Here is a 24,467-nt window from a genome sequence, read left to right on the forward strand (position 1 = left end):
TTCATTCATATAAATGCACTGAGCACATGCTGGTAACGAGCACATGTTCTACGAGAATCAAAATATCTCATCCCCGGAATTCACAAGCTGATGTATAGCCAAACTACAAAATATAAACACGACCTAGAAGAAAGCTTAAGGGTTTGCAAGGGAAGGTTAGGAAATGGCCTTTTTGCTTTTAAATGGCAAAATGCTTGTATTATTTAAATGTTCTGATAATTATTGTTAAGCAAAAACAGAAAGCTGGCATGTCAGAAAATGTTTGTGTTTTATAATTTGACTATACGTCACCGTATAATTTTCAAGAATTCGATATTCTGCCTACTCTGTACTACAGCCTACGTCACGGCTGCAGTTCCCCAATTTAAATTGCATGTCAGCTTGAATACTATAGATGAGTGACCAACCTTCTGTCTACAACTAACTTTGGTTTTGATATACAACACCATTCTATCTTACCACTATGGTATCACCTAAGAAGAGACAGTATCACCACAAATTATACAGTATCAACGCAATATGATACAGTATCAACACAATATGATACAGTATCATCTCAACTTGATACGCAACACCATGCTATCTTATGCTATCTTTCATCTATGGTTCTTCCTAATATAAATACTGTACAGTATCATCTCAACTTGATGCACATGCACAACACCATGCTATCTTTTTATGCCATCTTCCATCTATGGTTCATCCTAATATAAATACTGTTTTTATTTTTGTGCGTTTCAGATAGTGAAGAGAAAAAGGTATTCGAAGTTGCCATTGCAGGCTAACTTTTATCCGATGCCGAGTGCTGCCTACATAGAGGATGACGCTCATAGGTTGACTGTGTTATCGGCCCAACCTCTGGGCGTCTCTTCCTATAGGGAGGGTCAGATTGAAGTGAGTTTTCATGAGTATTCTTAGTGATTATTGAGTGCAATATTTCTACTTGTTTTGGCTTTTAATCCATTTCTGGTTAGTATTTTTCGAATGAAAGCTGAACTTAACAAATTTATGAAGTTCAAGTCAACAAAATGAACAAACCTACTTTAAGGGATACTAGCTTACCCGGCGAACTTCGTACCGTCAAACCGGCTAGCTTGGGACAGTTTTCAAATTTGACTTGAAATTCAGTTCCATTATTATTTTAATAGTTTATTTCTCCTGTGCTCAAAACTTAGGTCTTTAATAATACTTCAAATATATACATTGAATTTCATTATTATTTCAACCTGTTCTAAAAAAAATATGGTGTCCCAAGTTACCCGCAGAGGTTTGGTTACTTGGGACACCAATATAATTTGCCTGAAATAACACAATTGAGTGGTTGAAGGCTAACTTGTGACATTAGATTTTGAATAATATGTTTCATTTTCATAATAAAAATACTTTAACTGTAAAATAATTGTGTTCATAATTAAGTGTTCACAATAGAAGCTATTAAAGGCTCAATTTCTAGGTTAGTGATAATAGATTGATTTGACTGTTGAAAAAGTATCATAGCTGTTAATTAGATGTTCAAAACGTTATTAAATATTTTCAATGATGTGTTCCCAACAAATCCACAATGCCAGAACTCGGAATGAATTGCACAGACAGCTGGTAAGTTGGAATTGGAGGAAAGGGGTTAAACTGTCCCAAGTTAGACTTCTGTCCCAAGTTAGCCGGTCTGACGGTATCGCCAAAAAGTCAATGTATCTCATATCACACTTGACTTTATTTGGTGAATCGTGAAATTTATCTCACAATCAATATTTTTACATCTCAATACGGACTTCCTATGTGCTTAGAACTACCTTTTTAATACCAGTAAACAATTTCATCACAGAGTGACGTGTTTATTGCAGCTTGTAAGTTTAGATGCTAAATCATATTATTACAACATGATCTTGAATCATGATGATCTTCCCGTTCTACGTTAGCCGCTCGGCCGACAATTTCGAAAATATAGGTCTGTAAAATGGATTAATATATAATTATTATTAGCCCCCTATTAAAAGTTCTGGTCAGAAACCAACCCCAATATTCACACAACAAATTCCCAAAGTTTCATGCCGTTCTGTCTAGTAGTTTTCGAGTCTATAGGGAACAAACAAACTAACACAAACAGACATTCATTTTTATATATATAGATAGGCCGGTTTCCGAGCTCGGGATTTAGGTAAGTTCTAGACTTTAAACAGCTGGAGTCAGAAAATTGGCTTTCCAAAACGGGGCGCAGTCGTAGTAAATAGTTGCAGCAAAATAAATCTTCATTTGCTCATTTCTATAATTGGAAACGTTTTTCCATGACGAAATGAAACATTCATAAATAGCTGAAACTTTATACTATTTTATTGTTATTTTATTTTGTGTTCAATTTTCTAGTTTTTCGAAATTTAATTTGAACGTGACTTTGACTATGACTACGACTACGCCACGTTTCGGAAAGCCAATTTTCTGACTCCAGCTGTTTAAAATCTATAACATACTTAATCCCGAGCTCGGAACCCGGCCCTTAGTGATTATTGAGTGCAATATTTCTACTTGTTTTCGCTTTTAATTCATCTAAAATTCAGAATTTCTGGCTATTATTTTTTGATTAAAAGTTGGACTCATCAAATCGATGAAGTAGAAGCATAGAGAAACAGTAGCGTAAGTAGATATCCCATGGTATAGGGCGTTTATGTCGCAACTTTTACTGTTATATCAAGCCGATTATTGTCGATTTTTACTGTTTTGACCGGGTAAGAGTGTATGAACGGCACAATATGACTGACTACTAGCGTCATAAAGCTTCACAGGAAAGAACTACGTGGACTATCGGCTTGAGATAACAGTAAAAGTTGTGACATAAACGCCCTATACCATGGGATATCTACTTATGCTATTGTTTCTCTATGGTAGAAGTCAACAAAATGAACCTACATTATGAGATATTATATATTTTAAAAATTCAGGAATGAAATAGTTTTGGGCTGTACTTCCCAATATAATAATATCGAGTGACCTGGCTGGCTCAGGTCTGGTGTCAGAGTTTTCAGGTCGCAACTGATCAATTTCAGGGCCTCTGACATGACCTAACTACTGCTTTTTAGGCAGCCGGGACTGACGGCTTAACGTGTTCATCCGAAACACGGGAGTAGCCCGAGATAAATATTTTGCCCGAGCCGGGATTTGAACCCGGGCCTCTGAATCATAATTTGTGTAGCATGGATATTTATTAAGCATGAATAAATGAATGAATACAATGAAAATATTATTATAAAAATGTAGAAATATACCAAGTTTAGTGCCTATAATTGATTTTCAAGACAAAGATTATCACTTTAGGTAAATGATATCTCAAACAATCATCTGTTAATTAAAAGTGAAATAATTGGCCTCGAAAAGAAGATTCAAAAAGTTGATGGTTGTTTCTCGGTCCATTCCGAGCTACGATGTATTAAACACGACATGTTATGTATTATGTATTTTACATGACATGCAGTCAATTATTTCAAGTAAATACTTGAAATAATTGACTGCACGTCTTGTAATAGTATCTTAAGTCACAAGGACGGGAAGGGCCGTTTTGCAGGCGAGAATGATGTTTCTAGTCAAGGCGTTAGCCGAGACTAGAATTTCATTCGAGCACTGCAAAAGACATTCACGTCCGAGTAACTTACACTATTTTTTGTCATAATAATCTAGAAAAGAATAATTGAGAAACAGAAAACATTAACTGCTTGTGCTGACATTACTACATGCATTCTATAAACATAACCTAGTTTACAAGTTTCGAATCAGGAATTTCTTGATTGTAGTTGACAAAACATCCACCTGGAGCGCTAAAAGGCGGCAGTTTTGCTGTTCCAAATTCTGAACTAGGAAACATACTCGACTGTAAAGAAAACATATGATTTTATTACAGTATAGTATGCTGTAATGAGAATCATAAATGTTTATTTGTTCTACAATTAGCTGTTTACCGGCATGATTTCATGGATGTGAAACAGCTGAAATTGAATGACTATGACAAAAAATACATTAAAAAAGAGTGTTATTCAAAAAGTATTCATGTGGTTTTCAAACAAGACCTTGATTAGTAGACCAAAAGCCAATTCACTCAAGTTTGTATGACGCACGGAGTCATATTGCCTTTAGGCCGGTTGCAGACGAACCACTATCGCATGTGGGATGTGGGAGCTACTTTTTTCCTTCTGTGGTACCACAAACGCAGCGCATATGGAATACATTGGCAGGCATGGCTGTGGCACTGATACTTCCACATGGCGTTGCGCGCTGTGGTAGCGATTATTTTCCTTGCGTTTGTGGTACCACTGGTTTGATCACCTAGCTTCCCCTAGCTTCTGTACCACAATCGCACTAATGAGCGTTTTCTCAAATGTAGTGTGAAAATCTCTCTGCGTTAGTCGTATTGTTCTTTGGTATGTCGGTTCCACATCCCACATGCGATAGTGGTTCGTCTGCAACCGGCCTTGCACTCAGCTAATGAACGTGATAAAACATACGTTCATATTTCACACGTTGAAAATTGAATCACTACCAATTAGGTAAAAAATTAATTCCACGACTATAACTTCCAACTCTCAAAAATAATATTCAAAATTTGTTTTCTTTGAGAAAACCTTGAAAATGGATTGAATATACCGAAACTATAATTGTTATTTTGTTTTTATAGAAAAGCTTTTTTATAAGAAAAGGGTTCTATGGAATTTTTATTGACCGAGCGAAGTGAGGTCTAAGATTCAAGTCGACGGTTTGGCATTTCTCTTAATGTTCAAATGTTTGAATGTTTATATGTTGCGCATTTACGGCGAAACGCGGTAATAGATTTTCATGAAATTTGACAGGTATGTTCCTTTTTTAATTGCGCGTCGACGTATATACAAGGTTTTTGGAAATTTTGCATTTCAAGGATAATATAAAAGGAAAAAGAAGCCTTCTTCATACGCCAATATTAGAGTAAAAATCAGACTATAGAATTATTCATCATAAATCAGCTGACAAGTGATTACACAGATGTGTGGAGAAGTCAGTCTATTGCTGTATTTCCATAAGGTCTATAGTTTCAATCAGGTACTTGTGGATGAGAATACTGCGTGAGTTCTACTGTTCACAGAACTACTAGTACTTATAAATCAAGTAGCCCTAATGACATTTTTACTTTCCTTGCCCTACTACCATAGGTAAGGAAAGTATTGCTTTCCAAAAAAAATTAAGGTACCTCAATTTCAAGTTTTCTATACGTTTCAAGGTCCCCTGAGTCCAAAAACATGATTTTTGGGTATTGGTCTGTGTGTGTGTGTATGTGTGTATGTGTATTTGTGTGTGTGTGTGTGTGTGTATGTCTGTGAACACGATAACTCCATTCCTAATTAACCGATCGACTTGATATTTTAAACTTAAGGTCCTTATGCCGTGAGGACCCGACAATAAGAAATTCAATAAAATTCAATTCAAGATGGCGGAAAAAATGGCGGATAATTACTAAAAAACCATGTTTTTCACGTTTTTCTCGAAAATGGCTCTAACGATTTTCTTCAAATTTATATCATGGATAGCTTATTATAAGCACTATCAACTGGCATAAGTCTCATTTCAGGGAAAATTTAAGGAGCTCCGTAATATTCTTTAGAAAAATGGGGGGAAATGACTAAAAAACCATGTTTTTCAAGATTTTCTCGAAAACGGCTCCACCGATTTTCTTCAAATTTGTACCATGGATAATCCATTCATAATCCCTATCAACTGCCATGAGTCTCATTTCTGGGAATATCCCAGGAGCTCCGTAATATTCTTGAGAAAAATGGCGGATAATGACTAAAAAACCATGTTTTTCACGATTTTCTCAAAAACGGCTCTAACGATTTTCTTTAAATTTATACCATGGATAGCTATTTATAAGCCCTATCAACTGACATGAGTCTCATTTCTGGGAAAATTGCAGGAGCTGCGTAATATTCTCTAGAAAAATGGCGGATAATTACTAAAAAACCATGTTTTTCACGGTTTTCTCGAAAACGGCTCTGACGATTTTCTTCAAATTTATACCATGGATAGCTATTTATAAGCCCTATCAACTGACATGAGTCTCATTTCTAGGAAAATTGCAGGAGCTGCGTAATATTCTCGAGAAAAATGGCGGATAATTACTGAAAAACCATGTTTTTCACGATTTTCTCAAAAATTACTCGACTGATTTATTTCAAATCCATACTCTGTATAGTTATTTGTCAGCTCCATCAACTGGCATGAGTCTCCTTTTTGGGAAACTAATGGGGGGCTCACCCCATCCTTGAGAAATGGACTTTGTAACCTCCTTCTCGTGCATGAGGTAGGTAGGTAGAGCAGTCTATAAAAATAACACATAGTCGAGACATTTCATCTGTAGAACAGCTGTTTTGACGACTTTTAAAAAATCATCTTATTTCACAATTTACACAAAGGAAAAAGTACTCTGAAAACAATTCATTGTATACACACATATACAGTAGTCTGATCGTAGGTTCAAATAATTATGTTGCCGCCAATCGTCATTATGTTATTTCTCTAAATTATTGTCGTTTAAGAATGAGGCTCCCAGTTCAATGAGCAAGGAAAGTTGTGTGAGTGTACCACACCAGATTTTTTATTCAATACATGGATCCTGTCAAACTCTTTTTGTCATACTTACTCAATTGCAGCTGTTTCCATGCATCAAATCAAGCTGGTAAACAGCTGTTTTCAGAAAAAGAAAACATGTGATTTTCATTACAGCATACTGAGTAGTAGATCATATAATATGTTCTCTTTACAGTTGAGTATGTTAGGACTCTACTGAGTCCTAATATAATCTGAGTAATCAATATACTAACTCAAATAATTAAAGAACTCATTTAAGGAGTTTCAAGTTATAAGAACTCATCTGAAATCTTATAATTTAGGCCTTTATTATTTTATTCGAGCTCGAAGGGTCTGTCTGTTATGAACTAGGCGCTACGGGCTAGGCCATGTTTATAGAATGCAGTAGCTCGAGCAGCAGCAGGTAATGGTTTCTGTTTATCAGCAATATTATTCTTTCTGAGATAAGTATGACAAAAAATATTGTATGGAACTTGTACGGTAACGTATTTACCGCATTCGTATGATAATTCTGCCCTCAACTACGTTTCGGGCAGAAACAATCATACTTATGCGGTAAATAATCGTTACCGGACTTGTTACGTAAAGTACTATTTCCGACTTATGACTTTGCTTGGGTATGATAATGATATAATATGTGAATAGTAAACATATTCAGTGGGGATCTATTTCCCTCACTCTATTTATATGTTTTGCCTGGCGCCAATCAATCACTTTGTGATTGATAAAAAATAAATTAATGTTTTTTATTGAACAGATTAACGGCATGTTAACGGCTCACATGCATGACATAAGGCACTATCATAATATTGAAATGTAACATTTTGTCATTTTTGTGCTTGTAGATAATGCAGGATCGGCGGTTGCTGCAAGATGATAATAGAGGCTTGGACCAAGGTGTGATGGATAACACACCTGTCATTTCAATCTTCAGAATTCTTGTGGAAGAACGCAAATCTGGATGTTATGTAAGATATTTTTTATTGATCACTAGCTGGCCCGGCGAACTTCGTACCGCCAAATAGTTAATGCATCTCATCACAAACTTTAGCTGGATGCACACCTGAGGAGGCGCGATGCGGCATTTTACATCCAGGTGCTTTTTGCTTATTGGTTTGAATGGAAGAACTCACACAGACTGAGTCGGGCATGGCGTGGAACGGTGTGATAAGGCAATCTCCATAAGATCAACACTTTGTATCACCAAGCCGCGCCTCCTCAGGTGTGCTTAGCCTTAGCTTAATCTTATTAAGAACTATATTTTTATGAAAATAATTCAAGAATCAGTATTTACATTTATATCTCAATATGGACTTCCTATGTGCTTAGTTAGTTGTACAGCAGTTTGTATTTTTAAATATAGTTGAATGCAGCTTGCTAAGAAATTGAATGGTATATCTCCTTGCTGCTTATTTTCCCGTGCATATTATAAATTTTAAGCATTCCGAGCTCTACGACTCAAGTTTGGACGTCGTTCGTACCGTGGCATTATTATTAGAGATACAATTTTGTGAATCAGTAGAAAGAGAATAGAAAAAAGATCCACCGACGGCTTTTCTATGACACAATAATTATAACAATTTTTATTTCTGTGTGTGGCCAGCTCATAAATCTTCTCACATAAGGATTACAATGTAATCCTCACATGTCATTTAAACTTTTTATAATATCTCATTATTTGTATTTCATTCATCCAAATAAAATGATAGTATCTTATTGCAAAAACTTTATTCAATTCTAGAAGCATAAACTGATTCCGTTTCATAAACTATTTTGTAAACACGTTCACATCAAATCAGAATCAGCTGACTTCAAGGTTATTTTACAGCCCTAGGGCCGTAAAAATTTTACCGGCCTGGTCAGAAAACAATCACTTTCGGCCTCCATATGACGCACGTAAACCAGCTCATTACATCCAAGTGGGGCGAAAAAGTTATTGTATGTCAAAATTTGAGGCTCGATTTTTATTTGTAATTATAGAATAATGACAATCATGTTCTTTATATTATACATAGAATTTGTCTTAGATCTTGGGATTTACTGACTGCAAAAATTCATTCATATATTTCCAAAACAAAAGAAAACTATATTGAGGTCCACTTTATAATGGCAGGGGAAAAAGATAGGGAAACAACGTTGCCGATCCTCACTGTTTTGTCAATGCCTTCTTGACGGTAACTGATACAGGTTTATTAATGTGATATTAACTGTTCATTCTCGTTTAAAATAATCAATTAAGCAGGGAATTATATTTTTCAATAATTTCATAATGAATTTCCATAAGATGTAATATTTTGTTAATTCATTATTAATTATACATTGTTAAAAGCTGATCTAGCAACAGAGCAAAGCGAGAAAGAGATAGCGCTATCAGCTTTGTTGAATGATAGACAAGGATAGCAATACCATTGCAAATCAAACACTGCCATTATAACGTGGACCTCACTATAGTGACATACCAATTCTATAGTGAGGTCCACGTTATAATGGCAGTATTTGATTAACATTCGTGTTGCTATCCTTATCTATCATTCAACAAAGCAGATCGCTTTACTCTATCTAGCTCCGCAACGTTTCCAGATCGTTTTTTATCAATGTAGAAGTATAATTGATGAACAAAATATTCAATCTTAATTATAAAAATTTATTATTGAATCATTCAAAAATATTTTTTCTTGGCGAATAAAATATAATTTATTGATTATTTCAAACAAGAATGGACAATTAATATCACATGAGTTATACAGGAATCAGATATCTACTATAGAAGGCAGCGGTAACGCAGAGAATCGGCAACACTGTTGTCCTATCTGTCTGAACATGACTTCAAATGAGGGAACACTTTCTAGGACGCCTCATCTCAATTACAAGCGATTTGGAGTAGCCAGCCCGATCTCCCGATTTGGACCCTTGTGATTTTTTTCCATGGAGGTTTTTGAAATTCCTTGTTTATGTGAACCTTCTAAGGACACTACAATAATTTTAAGGCCAATATCAGGGAAGAAATTGCTATCATAACGCCTGTAATGCTGACAGGAGTCATGACAAACACCAGAAATCGGTTTATTCAGTGTATGGAGAATGGGGGACGTCACCTACCTGATTTGATATTCAAAACTAATTGAAACAAAACAGAGTGATTCTTAATTATGGTAAAATAATTAAATACGTGATAGTAGAGGTGAAAATAATAAAAAAAGTTCTTATAAACATATATCCATAAACGCTTCATTAGCGAGCTATACAGGGTGAAAGATTTCGCCCGGAATTCAGTTCCTTTGGTGAAATACACCGATGCTGAATTGTTTGGGGACTAGTTTTTGAGAAACTTATGCTGGATTCATATGGAAAAATATCTGAAAAATTGAATAAAACTAGTCTGGAAGCTGTAGTGTGAGTAGTTTTTGAGAAAAAAGTTGAAATATGCAAAAAATCTAAGTAGAAAAACTCAGACTTCTATGTTTGATGCCCAATAACTTTCTTTAATGACCAGTAAACAAACCATTTTTCGCAATAAAAATTGTAGATAATTTAATTCTGAAAAGAATTATGTAAGCTGTGTGAACTAAATTTGAATAAAAGTTCAATAAAATGTATTCTTATGTAGTACATTACACCACAAAAATTTGCTGTTTTATGAGGAGAGAACTAATAACTCATAGGTTGTAGCTGATTGCAAATAAAATATTCGGTTTTTTATGAAAAGTTTTATTTTTCTATGAAAGTAACATATCTAAATCACATTAAACTTATACCAAAAGACTAAAGATGATGTTCAAAGTGACCTCTGTTGTTCTGATTGCATATGTTCAGACGTCTTCTCATCGATTGTCGGACCCGTTCAAATATTTCACCATAATTAAGAATCATTCTGTATATGTGTCTACATTACAAAAAATTAATACAAACTTTCTGATCCATACAAAGAGTTTTATTCACTTTAAAAAAAGGAAGTTCTGTACATAATCGAGTAGTAATTATTAAATTTATAAATTATTTCAAGTTATTCACAACACACAAAAATATTATTTATTTTGATTATAAATAAATATAATTATTTCTTTATCTGCAGAGTTTTTCGAGCGAGCACCCAGCCGGGCTGTTGTCCGAAGACTCCGAACTGGCACTGCACAGCCTGCAGTTCCCCGTCAACCGCCTGGTGTGGTCAAGCCCGGACGACTCACCTCCCCCTCCACCACCCACCGACATGATGACGTCATACTCGCCCGTCAGGGAGCCACCTAGTGTAGACATGCATCTCGTTACGCTAACAACGCTCAATGTGCGCGGAAATGTGTCTGCCGGTATGTATGCACACACAAAGTAACACGTGTTCTATAGTCAGGTCCACGTTATAATGGCAGTGTTTGATTGGCAATGGTATTGCTATCCTTGTCTAACATTCAATAAAGCGGATAACGCTATCTCTCTCTCGCTTTGCTCTGTTGCCAGATCGTCTTTTAACAATGTAGAATTCAAATCAAATCAAATTTTATTCACCAATTAACAACAAAATTAACAACAATTATGAAATTAATGAAAAATATAATTTATTGCTTAATAAAATATAATTGATTATTTTAAACGAGAATGAAAGTTAATATTTAATCGGTATTTAGACATTTAATCGGGATTAAAATTTAACCGGCTTTGGTGCAACCGGCATGTTACATGCCACTTGAGCTGTAATCAAATTCGTTGCTTCACGTAACAAACAATAATAATAATAATATAGTATAGATCGCTATTGTGAATTTTATTAATTTATTTATTGTTCAAAATACTACAATCATAATATAATTATGACATTGAAGGAAAAACTAGGCAGAGCCTGTACTATTTCTCTCCAAAAATGTTGATACAAAGTTAATGTTGTCCAAAGTTTGAGGTTATGATATCACACACTGCTTCGTCACTTGGTTTTTGGTCCAGGAATAATGATTTATTGTAACTACTGTAAAACATACTCAGTTATTTACATGCAGAAATAAAGGATATTATTATTATCTTCAATTGGTTTTGAAGCATGTAATGTTATTTTGACTTGTTACAGGTATCATAATCCACCGCACCCATATGGACACTTGCTTTAGGGCACACCTGAGCGGCCAGCATCCTCTCAGCGAAGGCACCATTGACATATCGGCCCTCCTACCCTCCTCATCCTCCTCCTCCTCACAGACCATGCACAAGTCTTCGTTGAGCTTCACCCATGTAGACCGGCTGCCTCTGGACAGGTCACAACCCCAGCCCGTTTGTGCCATGGATTTGGCCGCCTTTTGGATACCAAAACCGGTCAAGCATTGACGCTTCTAGGTGATTTAGCTCTGTGGTGTAGGGTAACGGGTGGAACATTGAGCTAGGAAACAACTAGAGGTGGCACTGATTGAGGTTGCGTAACCCGTTTGTGCCATGGGTAACAAAACCGGCCAAGCATTGACGTTTCTAGGTGGTTTAGCTCTGTGGTGTAGGGTAACGGGTGGAGCACAGAGCTAGGAAACAACTGGAGGTGGCACTGATTAAGGTTGCCGCAACCCGTTTGTTCCATAGATTTGGCCGTCAGTGCAACCTCGAGATGCTATTTGGCTCAGTGGAAAGTATTCATCCTTCTGTCCATTAACCTTGTAGTTGCCGACTTTGTAAATATGCCTGTTTTATTTTAATGATTGTTGTCCGGTTTCTAGGACACTTATTAAGTCTGTGCAAAGGCAAAAAATAAACTTTCTACTTGTGATATTTTTCTATGTTTTTCGATTTGTATATCATCAAGCTATCAAAATGAAAAAGTTTTCTCAGGAAAACATTTTTTCCGATCATTACTTTTTGATATATGAGCGCCTAAAGTTTGAATTTTTGGAACAGAACATTTCAAATTCGGTAAGATATAAATCCATGAGATTTAGAGGATGGATTCTTCATTGTATTGTTGATCTAGTAAAATAAAAATTTTCTGAAAATATCAATTTTTGGAAAAGTTATTCAATTTACCAAAAATAACTCAACTGAAAGTTATTTTTGGTTAATTTTAGTAAATTGAATAAACTATCTTAAAAAGTCATATTTTCAGTAAATTTTTTTTAACAGATAAACAATACCATGAACAATCTATCCTATAAATCTCATGGATTTATCTCCTACCGAATTTGAAATGTTCTGTCCCAAAAATTTAAACTTTAGGCGCTCATATCTCAAAAAGTAATGATCAGAAAAAATGTTTCTCTGAGAAAACTTTTTCATTTTGATAGCTTGATGATATACGAATCGAATGACTTTGTAAAATATCACAGGCAGAAAGTTTATTTTAAGCCTTTGCACAGCCTTAAATCTGATGAACCATAACATCTATATAAAATCTGTACGTTGAATTGTTCATATTCTTGAGATTTAATAAGTGTCCTATAGTGTGGTCCACGTTATAATGGCAGTGGATAAAGATAGAAGAATAGCGATGCCGATTCTCTGCATTAATTATATTTCTACACTGTCAAAAACATAATTGTCATCGTTGTAGACCTAGAAAAGGATAGTACCACCGGCTTTATCGAATGATAGACAAGGATAGCAAAACCAAAGTTGATCAAATACTGTCATTATAACGTGGACCTCACTATAGAAACCAGACCTAAATTATTGTTATCCGGTTTCTAGGATACTTATTAAATCTTAAGAATATGAACAATTCAACATACAGATTTCACATAGATGTTATGGTTTATTAGATTTAATAAGTAGTTAATAGTAATCTATAGTGAGGTCCACGTTATAATGGCAGTGTTTGATTAGCCATGGTATTGCTATCCTTGTCTATCATTCAACAAAGCTGAAAGCGCTATCTCTTTCTCGCTTTGCTTTGTTGGCAGATCGTCTTTTAATTCATCATTATGAAAATTCATAATGAAATTATTGATAAATATAATTTCTTGCCTTTAAAAAATATAATTGGTTTTTTAAACGAGAATGAACCGTTAATATTACATCAATAAACCTGTATCAGCTACCGTCTATAGAAGGCATTGACAAGACAGAGTATCGGCAACGTTGTTCTTCTATCTTTCTCCACTGTTATTATAACGTGGAACTCACTTTAGAAACCAGACCTAAATGAGTCAAATAAATAGTAATATAGCCCAAGTAATGAAGCTGCACACGAATCAATGAAACTTGTTTATTGGAACAGTTGAGCCTTAAGTGATATTAACTTCAAACTGTAAGCTCTGATTGGATACGAAGTATTTATGTTATTTTTTTATTAGTTTAAAGTGAATCTATCTATAACTAACATGGTTGCTTCCCATTGATGGCAGCTGACAATTTGAAGTGAATGTCACTACAGTTTCTTATGCTTTTACCTCATTTTCATTAATTCGTGGTCAGTGAAACCTCTGTTAACCGTCAGTTATAGAACCCCTTGTATTCTTGTACTATACTGTAAAAATGTAATTAAGATAATGTAACTAATTTGAAATGATCAAGCAGTGGAGTATTGTAAATTTAAAAAAAATATTTACAAAATGATGACAATTCTCAGCATTTATTTTGTTACAAATGAGTTGGATTTTCAATTTTACATGGACGTATAACAGAGACCATGACGGTTAATCGAGGTTTTTGCTGTAAATGTTTGACAGATTATCGTATTTGAGAAAGTATCAATTGCAATAATAAAATTGAATTGTATTTGTGTTTGGCACACTGTATTGAATTGAATAATTTCCTTCATTAAGGTCGGAGTTAGGACTCCAGATCCTCTCTGTCAAACAACCCTAACTGTAGAGTAGTGGAAATTATAATTGTGAAAAGTGTCACACCCACTTTTGTAAAAAAATCAGTTTCAAATTACTTTCAAACACTAGAATATTTTCTAAAAATATCACGAATTTATCACAACACCTATGGTGTTATAGACAATATTCTATAGTGAGGTCCACGTTATAATGGCAGAGTTTGATTAACAAATTATATTGCTATCCTTGTCTATTATTCAAAGCGGATAGCGCTAGCTCTTTCTCGCTTTGCTCTGTTGCCAGATCGGTTATAAACAATGTCGAATTATAATTAATATTAACAAAATATTTAAACTTGGTTATAAAATTATTGAAAATATAATTTCTTGCTTGATAAAAATATAATTAATTATTTTAAACGAGAATGAAGAGTTAATATTACATCAATAAGTCGGTATCTGCAATTGATTATTTTAAATGAGAATGAACCGTTAATATTACATCAATACACCTGTATCCCTACCGTCTATAGAAGGCATTGACAAGACAGAGTTCGGCAACGTTGTTCTGCTATCTTTCTCCACTGCCATTATAACGTGGACCTCACTATAGGGTTTCATTATGGATGAATATCACCATATCTCACTAAAAACAGTATCAAAAATACTTGTAAATTTGTTAAACCAATAAAAATACTAATATTATTCTCAATACATGTACGAATTACTTCTAATATACTTTAATTGATACTTCCTCTAATACAATGATTGGAAAAGGTTTAGTTGAATATTATGAGTTGATTATTTCTTGTAAATAGCCTACTCTATACCTATCTGATTTCTAAATCAAATAGTACGAGAAATCAAAGTTTTACGTCAATACGACGTCTGACCACGGTTAATATACATGCGAATTTCAGCAAAATGTACCCTTTATAAGAATAATTATTTTTCTCAAGCTGTGTTGCAAGGTGGTATAGTGAGATTTCTCTTTTAAATGTTAGCATTATTTTAGCGAGAAGCGTTGATGTTAACCACAATGAATACTGACAGAGTTGAATCATCTGTAGAACTGTCTTCGAATTTTTAGATGACTAATTATTTATATTATTACTATTAAAGTAATCTTTTTGGAAATTATTAAATAAAGATAGAGCTTGTGTTAAGTCTGGTAGGGCCGGGTTCCGAGCTCGGGATTTAGCTAAGTTCTAGACTTTAAACAGATGGAGTCAGAAAATTGGCTTTCCGAAACGGGACGCAGTCGCAGTCCACGTTTAAATTAAATTTCGAAGAACTAATAAATTAAACACAAAATGAAATAACAAGAACATAGTGTAAAGTTTCAGCAATTTTGAATTATTTAGGAATGTTTCATTTCGTCATGGAAAAACGTTTCCAATTATAGAAATGAGAAAATAAAGATTACCATAAAAGCTGCGACTAAGCCCCGTTTCGGAAAGCCAATTTTCCAACTCCAGCGGTTTAAAGTCTAGAACTTAGCTAAATCCCGAGCTCGGAACCCGGCCCTTAGTTTCTCTTGCAAACACTGTGATGATATATTGTGCTTGTATGAGGGAATGTATAAGAAATTTGTGCTGTGTTAGACTCTAAGAACTTTATATTTATTTGTTTTCATTTATAGATGTAATTCACTGTTGATTTAGTTTTAATTGTATTTTATGGCCGTTTATGAGGTATTCGTTATTGATAATTATGTCCTTGATTCAACTTGATTTTGTTGAGAATATTCCTACTTGATCAGATATATAGTGGGATGACATGTGTATAAGGTCCACGAATACTAAGTAACGGTAGGCCCTATTCTTGTAACACTCAACATTTTTTGTTTTCCAACTTCAAACTAGTGAGATTTTAGAAGTCACAAAGCAACTATGTCACAAACATTTGCTTTAATTTCATATATTTATGTTTAAATATTGAGATATTTTTGCTTGTCTATTAGTTATTTTCTCTGTAGGTCACAAAGTAATTATTCTTGTCACAAAGGGTTTGCCATAATTTAACGTTTATTTTCATAAAATTACGAGTATTTTATTGTTTTGTTTTTTGAGTAATGATTGATACACAAATTATCATGACATTATTTCCTATTTTGATATAATTTTGTGTAGGAATATTATGGGGGTTTTCACGTTTCACTAAGTAATAACTAGTTTGCCTTTAATATCTATTCTCGATAATATAATTTTATACAGTAATTTATTAAATATAGTGTTGTTTGAAAAAAAAATTGTTTGAAGAAATGTCTTTGGCCCGGTTACACAAAAGCCGGTTAAATTTTAACCGTGGTTAGTTTCACGAGAACCAATCAGAGAAGGCCTTTTTGATAAGACGGCTTCTCTGATTGGTTCTCGTTTTAATTGTTCATGTTTTAATGTCGCAAACAAAATTACTTTGTCACAAATTTTGAACAAGCTTAATTGTCATTAATTGATAAAAGAAGCTGAACTGACTTTTGTAAATGACCTTCAAAATTATTATTTCAACAGTATAAGTTGCATCACAATAAAGATACATGGTGATAAATGAATTCGTTTCATAATTTTTATGCTACTTAAATTATGCCCCATGTAATAAATAAAATTTAATTGCGACGAATAATTATTATTACTAGTACGGTACCCTAATTAAAAATATTAAAAATTTGTTTCTTCTAAACCATACATCCACATTTTCTCCGTGTTTTAATTTTTAATCAGTAACATTTCATAGTTGTACAATAACATAGGTACAATAACTCTATACTGTCTTATTTATTGATTTTTTTATAATAATTGTTGAATTGCTCTATTTATGTTATTTATACATTGATAGATACTCGTACAATATTATTCTCAACTATGAATGATTGGGAAAGCAACAACAGGCTTAAAGCCCGAAACTGTTCCATTCCCAAATTTGGATAGAAATTTAGATACCAATATTCGTTTGAATGAAGCCAATAATACATTCATTATATAATTTTGTTAAAAGGGCGTTTAATTGTTTCCTATGTATTGAAAAATATTGTAACATGAATTTCATGAACATTTCAAGTATTTATTAATCTATTTCGGTTTTTAAACCATAATCGAATGTATGTTTAATGTACATTAAAACGGATACTGTACTTTGACTACCAGTTGGTATTATAATTATTTATTGTACCAACAATATTGAGATTTTAATGAAGTGTGAGAATAATATACTGTAATAAAACTATAGTGTTTGTTCCATGTGTAATGGTTCCATGTACTTTCGTGGACCTCTGAAAAAAAAACTGAACTTTTGAATTGTATTATACTGTATAGAATAATTTTAAGAGTTCATCTTTTCAAATTGAATAAAGTTTCATAAATCTTGTGATTTCTGTTCATTTATTTGAAGAAAAGCATTTCTCACATTTTTTTGCAAAAATCCATGATGTTTTTCTGGATTCATCAAAACTGCCAATATCCGAGATTTGGTTGATATTCGGGCTTTGGATGGAGATTGACCTAACAAGTAGTGTCTTGCTATAATATGAGATGTTTCGCTACAATAATAAAGAGTAAGTTATTCACTGAAACATGGAATCTTATAGCAACTCTCAGGAAAAAAATCACTCATCTCCAAATGCTTATAACCCAAGAATAGGAGGGAATTTCGTCATATCTCCTGATCGGTGAGGAATTTTGCAAATCTGATTCCAGATTCGAGTTCCTCGCATCAAAGACCATAAGATCACAAAGTTTGAGCGATTTTTATTTTTTACAAAAAAATGATAGAAACCATGGAAACCATCGTGAAACACACTGAAACAAAAAGTATTTCAGTTTTGGCTGAAATTTGCACCATAGAGAAAGCTTGACCTGAGAAATGCTAGAGACAAATTTGGCACCCCCAGCTACTATACAGAGTGAGTTATGAAGCTGCAAACATAAAATTTTCAAATGGTCATATCTCCTGAACGGTTGGAATTTTGCAAATCTGATTCCAGATTCGTGTTTCTCGCATCAAGGACCATAAGATCATGAAGTTTGAGCAATTTTTATTTTTCACACATCAATGACAAAATCCATGGACAAACAACCATCGTGCAAACAGTGAGAGAAAGAAGTATCTCGGATTCGACTAAAATTTGCACCATAAATGAAGCTTTAACTGAGAAATGTCGAAGCCAAATTTGGCATTCCCAGCTACTATTACAGGATGAGTTATGCGGCTTCAAACATGAAATTTGCAAATTTTCAAATGGCCATATCTAATGAACGGTAAGGAATGTGATGACATTATAATTATTGTTTCTCTCATCTTGTTAATCTCGAGCGATTTTAATTAATTTTTGGATTCATGAAAAATGAATCTGTTACCTGTTGCTTTTTTTTCTGCTGTGCTGTTCTAATTCTCATCCAATACAAATGAGCTCAGTAGTCACAAAAATCCTGAGAAATTTTAATTTCCCGCTCAAATCAGTCAGTACCTCTTGCATGCTGTTGCCCTGGTAGTATTTTAGTTGGTTTTAATTCTGTACCAGGGATTTAGAACACTTGAAGAGGTAGCAGGGTTTTTTCAGCGCCTTCCAATGCAAGCATAGGCAACCCGCAACACTGATCTAGTTTGTGTACCTATTGCATGTTTCTGATGCCCTGGTAGAAATCTGGTCATTTCTAATATGCAAATGAGCTACTTGAGCGGGAAATTCAAATTTCTCATGATTAGCGGGAAATTCAAATTTCTCATGATTTATGTGACTACTGAGCTCATTTGTATTTTAGAAATGTAACAGGAAGTTAAGTAACTGAGGCATTACCGATTAATGCTTACACATTAAATACTATATGTGTTTAGTTCAGTTGATAATGTGTCTTTATTTTCAATTTCATCAAATGTAAGACTTTAATTTGGAAGGTACCAAAATCAAACAAATCCGACCATCCTTTCAGAGTTTCCAAGATAATTTACGTCATTTGAATTCTGGAAACAGACGAAAAAAATTACAATTACAATATTGAATATATTTAAAATATAAAATTACAATATTGATTGTAATCATGGTCTAAACCATCGTGAAACACTGAAACAAAAAGTATCTCAGATTTGGCTGAAATTTGGTCATATCTCCTGAACGATAATGAATTTTGCAAATATGATTCCAGATTCATGTTTTTCGCATCAAAGACCAAGAGATCACGGAGTTTGATCGATTTTTATTTCTCACAAAAAATTGATGAAAATCATAGACTAACCATCGTGAACCACACTGAGACAAAAAGTATCTCAGATTTGGCTGAAATTTGGTCATATCTTCTGAACGGTAAGGAATTTTGCTATATATAATTCCAGATTTGTGTTTCTCACATCAAAGTCCATAAGATAACGAATTTTAAGCTTTCTTTATTTTTCACAAAAAAATGATCAAAACTATTGACTTATGGACATCAAAGAGCATAAGATCACGAAGTTGGAGCGATTTTTATTCTTAACAAAAAATTGATGAAAATTATGGACTTCATGGATCAAAAAGCATCTCAGATTTGGCTGAAATTTGGTCATATCTTCTGAACCGTAAGGAATTTTTCCAATATGATTCCAGATTTGTGTTTCTCACATCAAAGTCCATAAGATAACGAATTTTAAGCTTTCTTTATTTTTCACAAAAAAATGATCAAAACTATTGACTTATGGACATCAAAGAGCATAAGATCATGAAGTTGGAGCAATTTTTATTCTTCACAAAAAATTGATGAAAATTATGGACTTCATGGATCAAAAAGCATCTCAGATTTGGCTGGAATTTGCACCATAGATAAAGCTTGACCTGAGAAATGTTGGAGATAAATTTGGCACCCCCAGCTACTTATACAGAGTGAGTTATGAAGCTGCTAACATCAAATTTTCAAATGATCATATCTCCTGAACGGTGAGGAATTTTGCAAATCTGAATCCAGATTCGTGTTTCTCGGTCAAAGACCATAAGATCATGAAGTTTGAGCAATTTTTATTTTTCACAAAAAATTGATGAAAACCATGAACCGAGAAAATGAATGGTTGAAACCATGTACTAACCATCGTGAAACACACTGTAAAAAAAGGTTTTTCAGATTTGGCTGAAATTTACACCTTAGACAAATCTTGACCTGAGAAATGTCGGAGCCAAATTTGGCACCCCGAGCTACTATCTTGAGTAAGTTATGAGGCTGCTAACATAAAATTTTTCAAATGGTCATATCTCCTGAACGGTGAGGAATTTTGCAAATCTGATTCCAGATTCGAGTTTCTCGCATCAAAGACCATATTTTTCATGATTATTTTTCCATATTTTTCAGATCACAAAGTTTGAGCGATTTTTTTCAAAAAAATTGAAAAAAATCATGGACCATCGTAAAACACTCTCAGAAAAGAAGTATCTCAGATTTGGCTGATATTTGCACCATAGAGAAAGCTCGACCTGAGAAATGTCGGAACCAAATTTGGCACCCCAAGCTACTATCTTGAGTGAGTTATGAGGCTGCAAACAAAATTTTTCAAATGGTCATATCTCCTGAACGGTAAGGAATTTTTCAAAACTGATTCCAGATTCGTGTTTCTCGCATCAAGGACCATAAGATCATGAAGTTTGAGCAATTTTTATTTTTCAAAAAAAATTGATAGAAACCATTGACTAACCATCGTGAAACATACTGAAACAAAAAGTATTTCAGATTTGGCTGAAATTTGCACCATAGAGAAAGCTTGTATAGAGAGATGCTAGAGCCAAATTTGGCACCCCAAGCTATACAGAGTGAGTTATGAAGCTGCTAACATCAAATTTTCAAATGGTCATATCTTCTGACCGGTAAGGAAATTTTTCAAAACTAATTCCAGATTCGTGTTTCTCGCATCAAAGACCATAAGATGATCACAAAGTTTGAGCGATTTTTATTTTCGAAAAAAAAAATCATCGTGAAACACACTGAAACAAGTAGTATCTCAGATTTGGCTGAAATTTGACGTGACCATTTGAAAACACCTGCTCTCGACTATAGTGAGGTCCACGTTATAATGACTCTGTTTTAATGTCGAAAAAAATTACTTTGTCACAAATTTTGAACAATCTTAATTGATAAAAGAAGCTGAACGACTTTTGTAAATGATCTTCAAAATTATTATTTTAACAGATAAGTTGACCAGATAAAATTTAACCGGCTTTTGTGCAACCGGGCCTGAGTTTCAATCTCCTCATTTCACTGTAAAATTAACTTTCTATTAATGCTTCAGATTTAATTCATGAATGGAATCATACAAATTTCAAGTTCAAATAAGAATAAGTATTTAATAAACAAATTTGACAGATTATACATTTGGAAAGTGAAGGCCAAAATCTTAATCACAATAATAAATTATTATAAAAAATTAAAATAACACAGTTCAAAAAGGTCCACGACATCATTTTATTTCAGAATACAAATACATCTCTTGAACGCTAATTTCTAATAAGTCTGACAGTTTAATGTGAATTTCACTAAAGGTAAAGTATTGAGACAGTTTGCACAGTTTACGTTTAAACCAAAACTGAACAGCTGTTGGATCAAATCAAAGCAGAAAAAGCAAATAATGTAGGGAGGTAACAACTAATGTTTAAAATTCGAAATGTACCACATTAGTTTCATCCGATAACAACGTAGCACCTTCTGGAGCATGTTGTTATTTTCATCAAAATCTGGGACAACGGTTTTACCGGTTGTACTCTAATGATCATAATTATACGAATTTTATTTGCATGAATAAATGAAAAAAATATGTTAGATACAGCCAATAAGATGAGTTACAAATGAGTAAAAGGTTGTAAATCTTAGGTTGTAACCCTAAGTTACAATGATACAAAGGTTGATAACATTGTGTTTTTCTTTAGCGCTACTGTACTTTTGAATAGGGTACATCAATAGAGTATTTAGGGCCGGTTTCCGAGCTCGGGATTTAGCTAAGTTCTAGACTTTAAACAGCTAGTCAGGAAATTAGCTTTCTAAAACGGGGCGTAGTCGCAGTTTTTATAACAATAGTCGCACTTTTCATTTTCTCAATTCTATAATTGGAAACCTTTTTCCTTGACGAAATTAAACATATCTAAATAATTCAAAATAGCTGAAACTTTACACTATTTTCTCTTTATTTTATTTTGTGTTTAATTTTCTAGTTTTTTGAAATTTAATTCAAACGTGACTTTGATAATGACTACGACTACGCCCCGTTTCGGAAAGCCAATTTTCTTGCTCCAGGTGTTTAAAGTCTAGAACTTAGCCAAATCCCGAGCTCGGAAACCGGCCCTTAGAAATTTCAATTTTTATTTAGCCTATATGTATTTGCATGAATAAAAAAAATAGATACAGCCAATAAGTTGAGTTACAAATGAGTTGAGTTTAAAATGTTACAAGGGTTGATAAAATTGTGTTTTTTAGGGCTAATTTTGAATAGGGTACTTAGATTTCAATTTTTATTTATATATTATGTTGATAACATTGTATAACACATCTCAAATCTAATGTGTAGTCACTCCAAACATTGATTAAAAATGAATCATGATTAATGATAATTATGATATTTACAAGGAAAGCCAACAGTTCAAATTTTGTATCACTTGATTCGAGAAAAAAAATCCTGATCAACAGGGCTTCTCCAAGCAAGTACAAAGCTCTTCAACCATTCAAAAGTATCTCTTAAATTACCCTCTCCTAAAACACTTCTCTTATAACAACCCTGTTCCTTATAAGAGCATACTTCGTGCCGGTTGCACAAAAGCCGGTTAAATTTTAACCGTGATTAATTCCACGAGAGCCAATCAGAGAAGCTGTCTTTTCAAAAACGCTTTCTCTGATTGGTTCTCGTCAAGCTAATCACGGTTAACATTTAACCGGCTTTTGTGCAACACGGCCTTATAGGAAAAGTATGCTTTCCTTGTAAGAGGTACTATACTTGACAGAAAGTACACTTTTGAAATGTTCTATTTATGTGGAAGAATAAATAGTACATTTCAGAAAGGAACTTAAGAAATTCTATTTCATTCTACAGTATTAAGTATCCCTTGAGCTGAAAAAACACTGTTCAGATTCAGTTTAAACTCACACTATGATAACCCAACTACTATCAACTACTCTTAGAACTCGTCCATGTCTCTCGTGGAATAATGTTACTATTATAACACATAGTAAAAACACCTTAAAAATACACTAGTCTGAGTTTAAAAGTATGATTTTCGAGCACTTTTCTAAGCACTTTTCACTTAATTACATCGTCCGATTGCTAACTACAAATCAAAACCAAAATTGCACCGAATAGGAGGAAATGTTTCGACATTGATTCAATTTCTACAAAGAATAATGTACACTATCCAACCAAATTCAAACAACAAAAATATTTCAATACATTCCCAATAACCCTCATCTACTTTACACAATTGAGGTTTTGGTTTAGTTAATTTTAAAATCGGGCTGCACAAAAGCCGGTTATATTTTAATTGTGTTTAACCAATTATAGAAGGTTTCAAAAAGAAGGCTTCTCTGATTGGTTCTCATGAAATTAATCACGTTTAAAATTTAACTGGCTTTTGTGCAACTGGCACAAAGTTACTCTTAAATTGGTTTATTCATAGATCATTCTAGAATTATTATTAGATCTTTCTGTATCAAAACCAGTTACCACAATCACAATATCTCTAATCAATTTCACGCTATTCAGGCTATGGTTTTCACTTTAGTCAACTTACACACACATCGATGTTTGGACGTACAATTTTTATCCGTCCTTATACATTCTATTAGATTGAACATAACTTGGCAAACATATAAAGTTTATGCGTACAGAATAGATTTAAAAATCTACTTTGTGAAAATAATCAAGTACTGAACATTTTGTGAAATGAACAACTAAAAAACTTAACCTATTTCGGACTATGTGAAACCTTATCTAAATTTGGGAAAGAAATAGCACAAGGTTACCTTATTTTTTCTCTCCCTATCATTTTGATGATGTACTTATTATATAAATCATTAAATAATACTTATGCGACACTAATTCATCCACTGATGCTATTCTCATTATATCTGTATTTGCATAGATACAGATGTGTCAAGTTCTATAAATCTAATAGAATTTATACGGACGGAAAAAATCGTACGTTAAAAATCAA

At 33.6% G+C, this 24,467-nt stretch overlaps 1 protein-coding gene across 1 annotated transcript in view; it reads left to right on the plus strand.

Moving 5' to 3' along the window:
* LOC111054344 overlaps window positions 1–12,377 on the plus strand; it is a 77,779-nt gene extending 65,402 nt beyond the window's left edge. The window contains exons 22-25 of the mRNA XM_039425640.1: window positions 742–894; window positions 7,446–7,568; window positions 10,673–10,904; window positions 11,654–12,377. Coding sequence (XP_039281574.1) covers window positions 742–894; window positions 7,446–7,568; window positions 10,673–10,904; window positions 11,654–11,907 — 762 coding nt within the window. The 3' untranslated portion in view covers window positions 11,908–12,377. The remainder of the gene's footprint in view (window positions 1–741; window positions 895–7,445; window positions 7,569–10,672; window positions 10,905–11,653) is intronic.
* The last annotated feature ends 12,090 nt before the right edge of the window (window positions 12,378–24,467 follow it).

Source organism: Nilaparvata lugens, chromosome 4 (genome assembly GCF_014356525.2).
Source record: "Nilaparvata lugens isolate BPH chromosome 4, ASM1435652v1, whole genome shotgun sequence".
NCBI classification, from domain to species: Eukaryota; Metazoa; Arthropoda; class Insecta; order Hemiptera; family Delphacidae; genus Nilaparvata; species Nilaparvata lugens.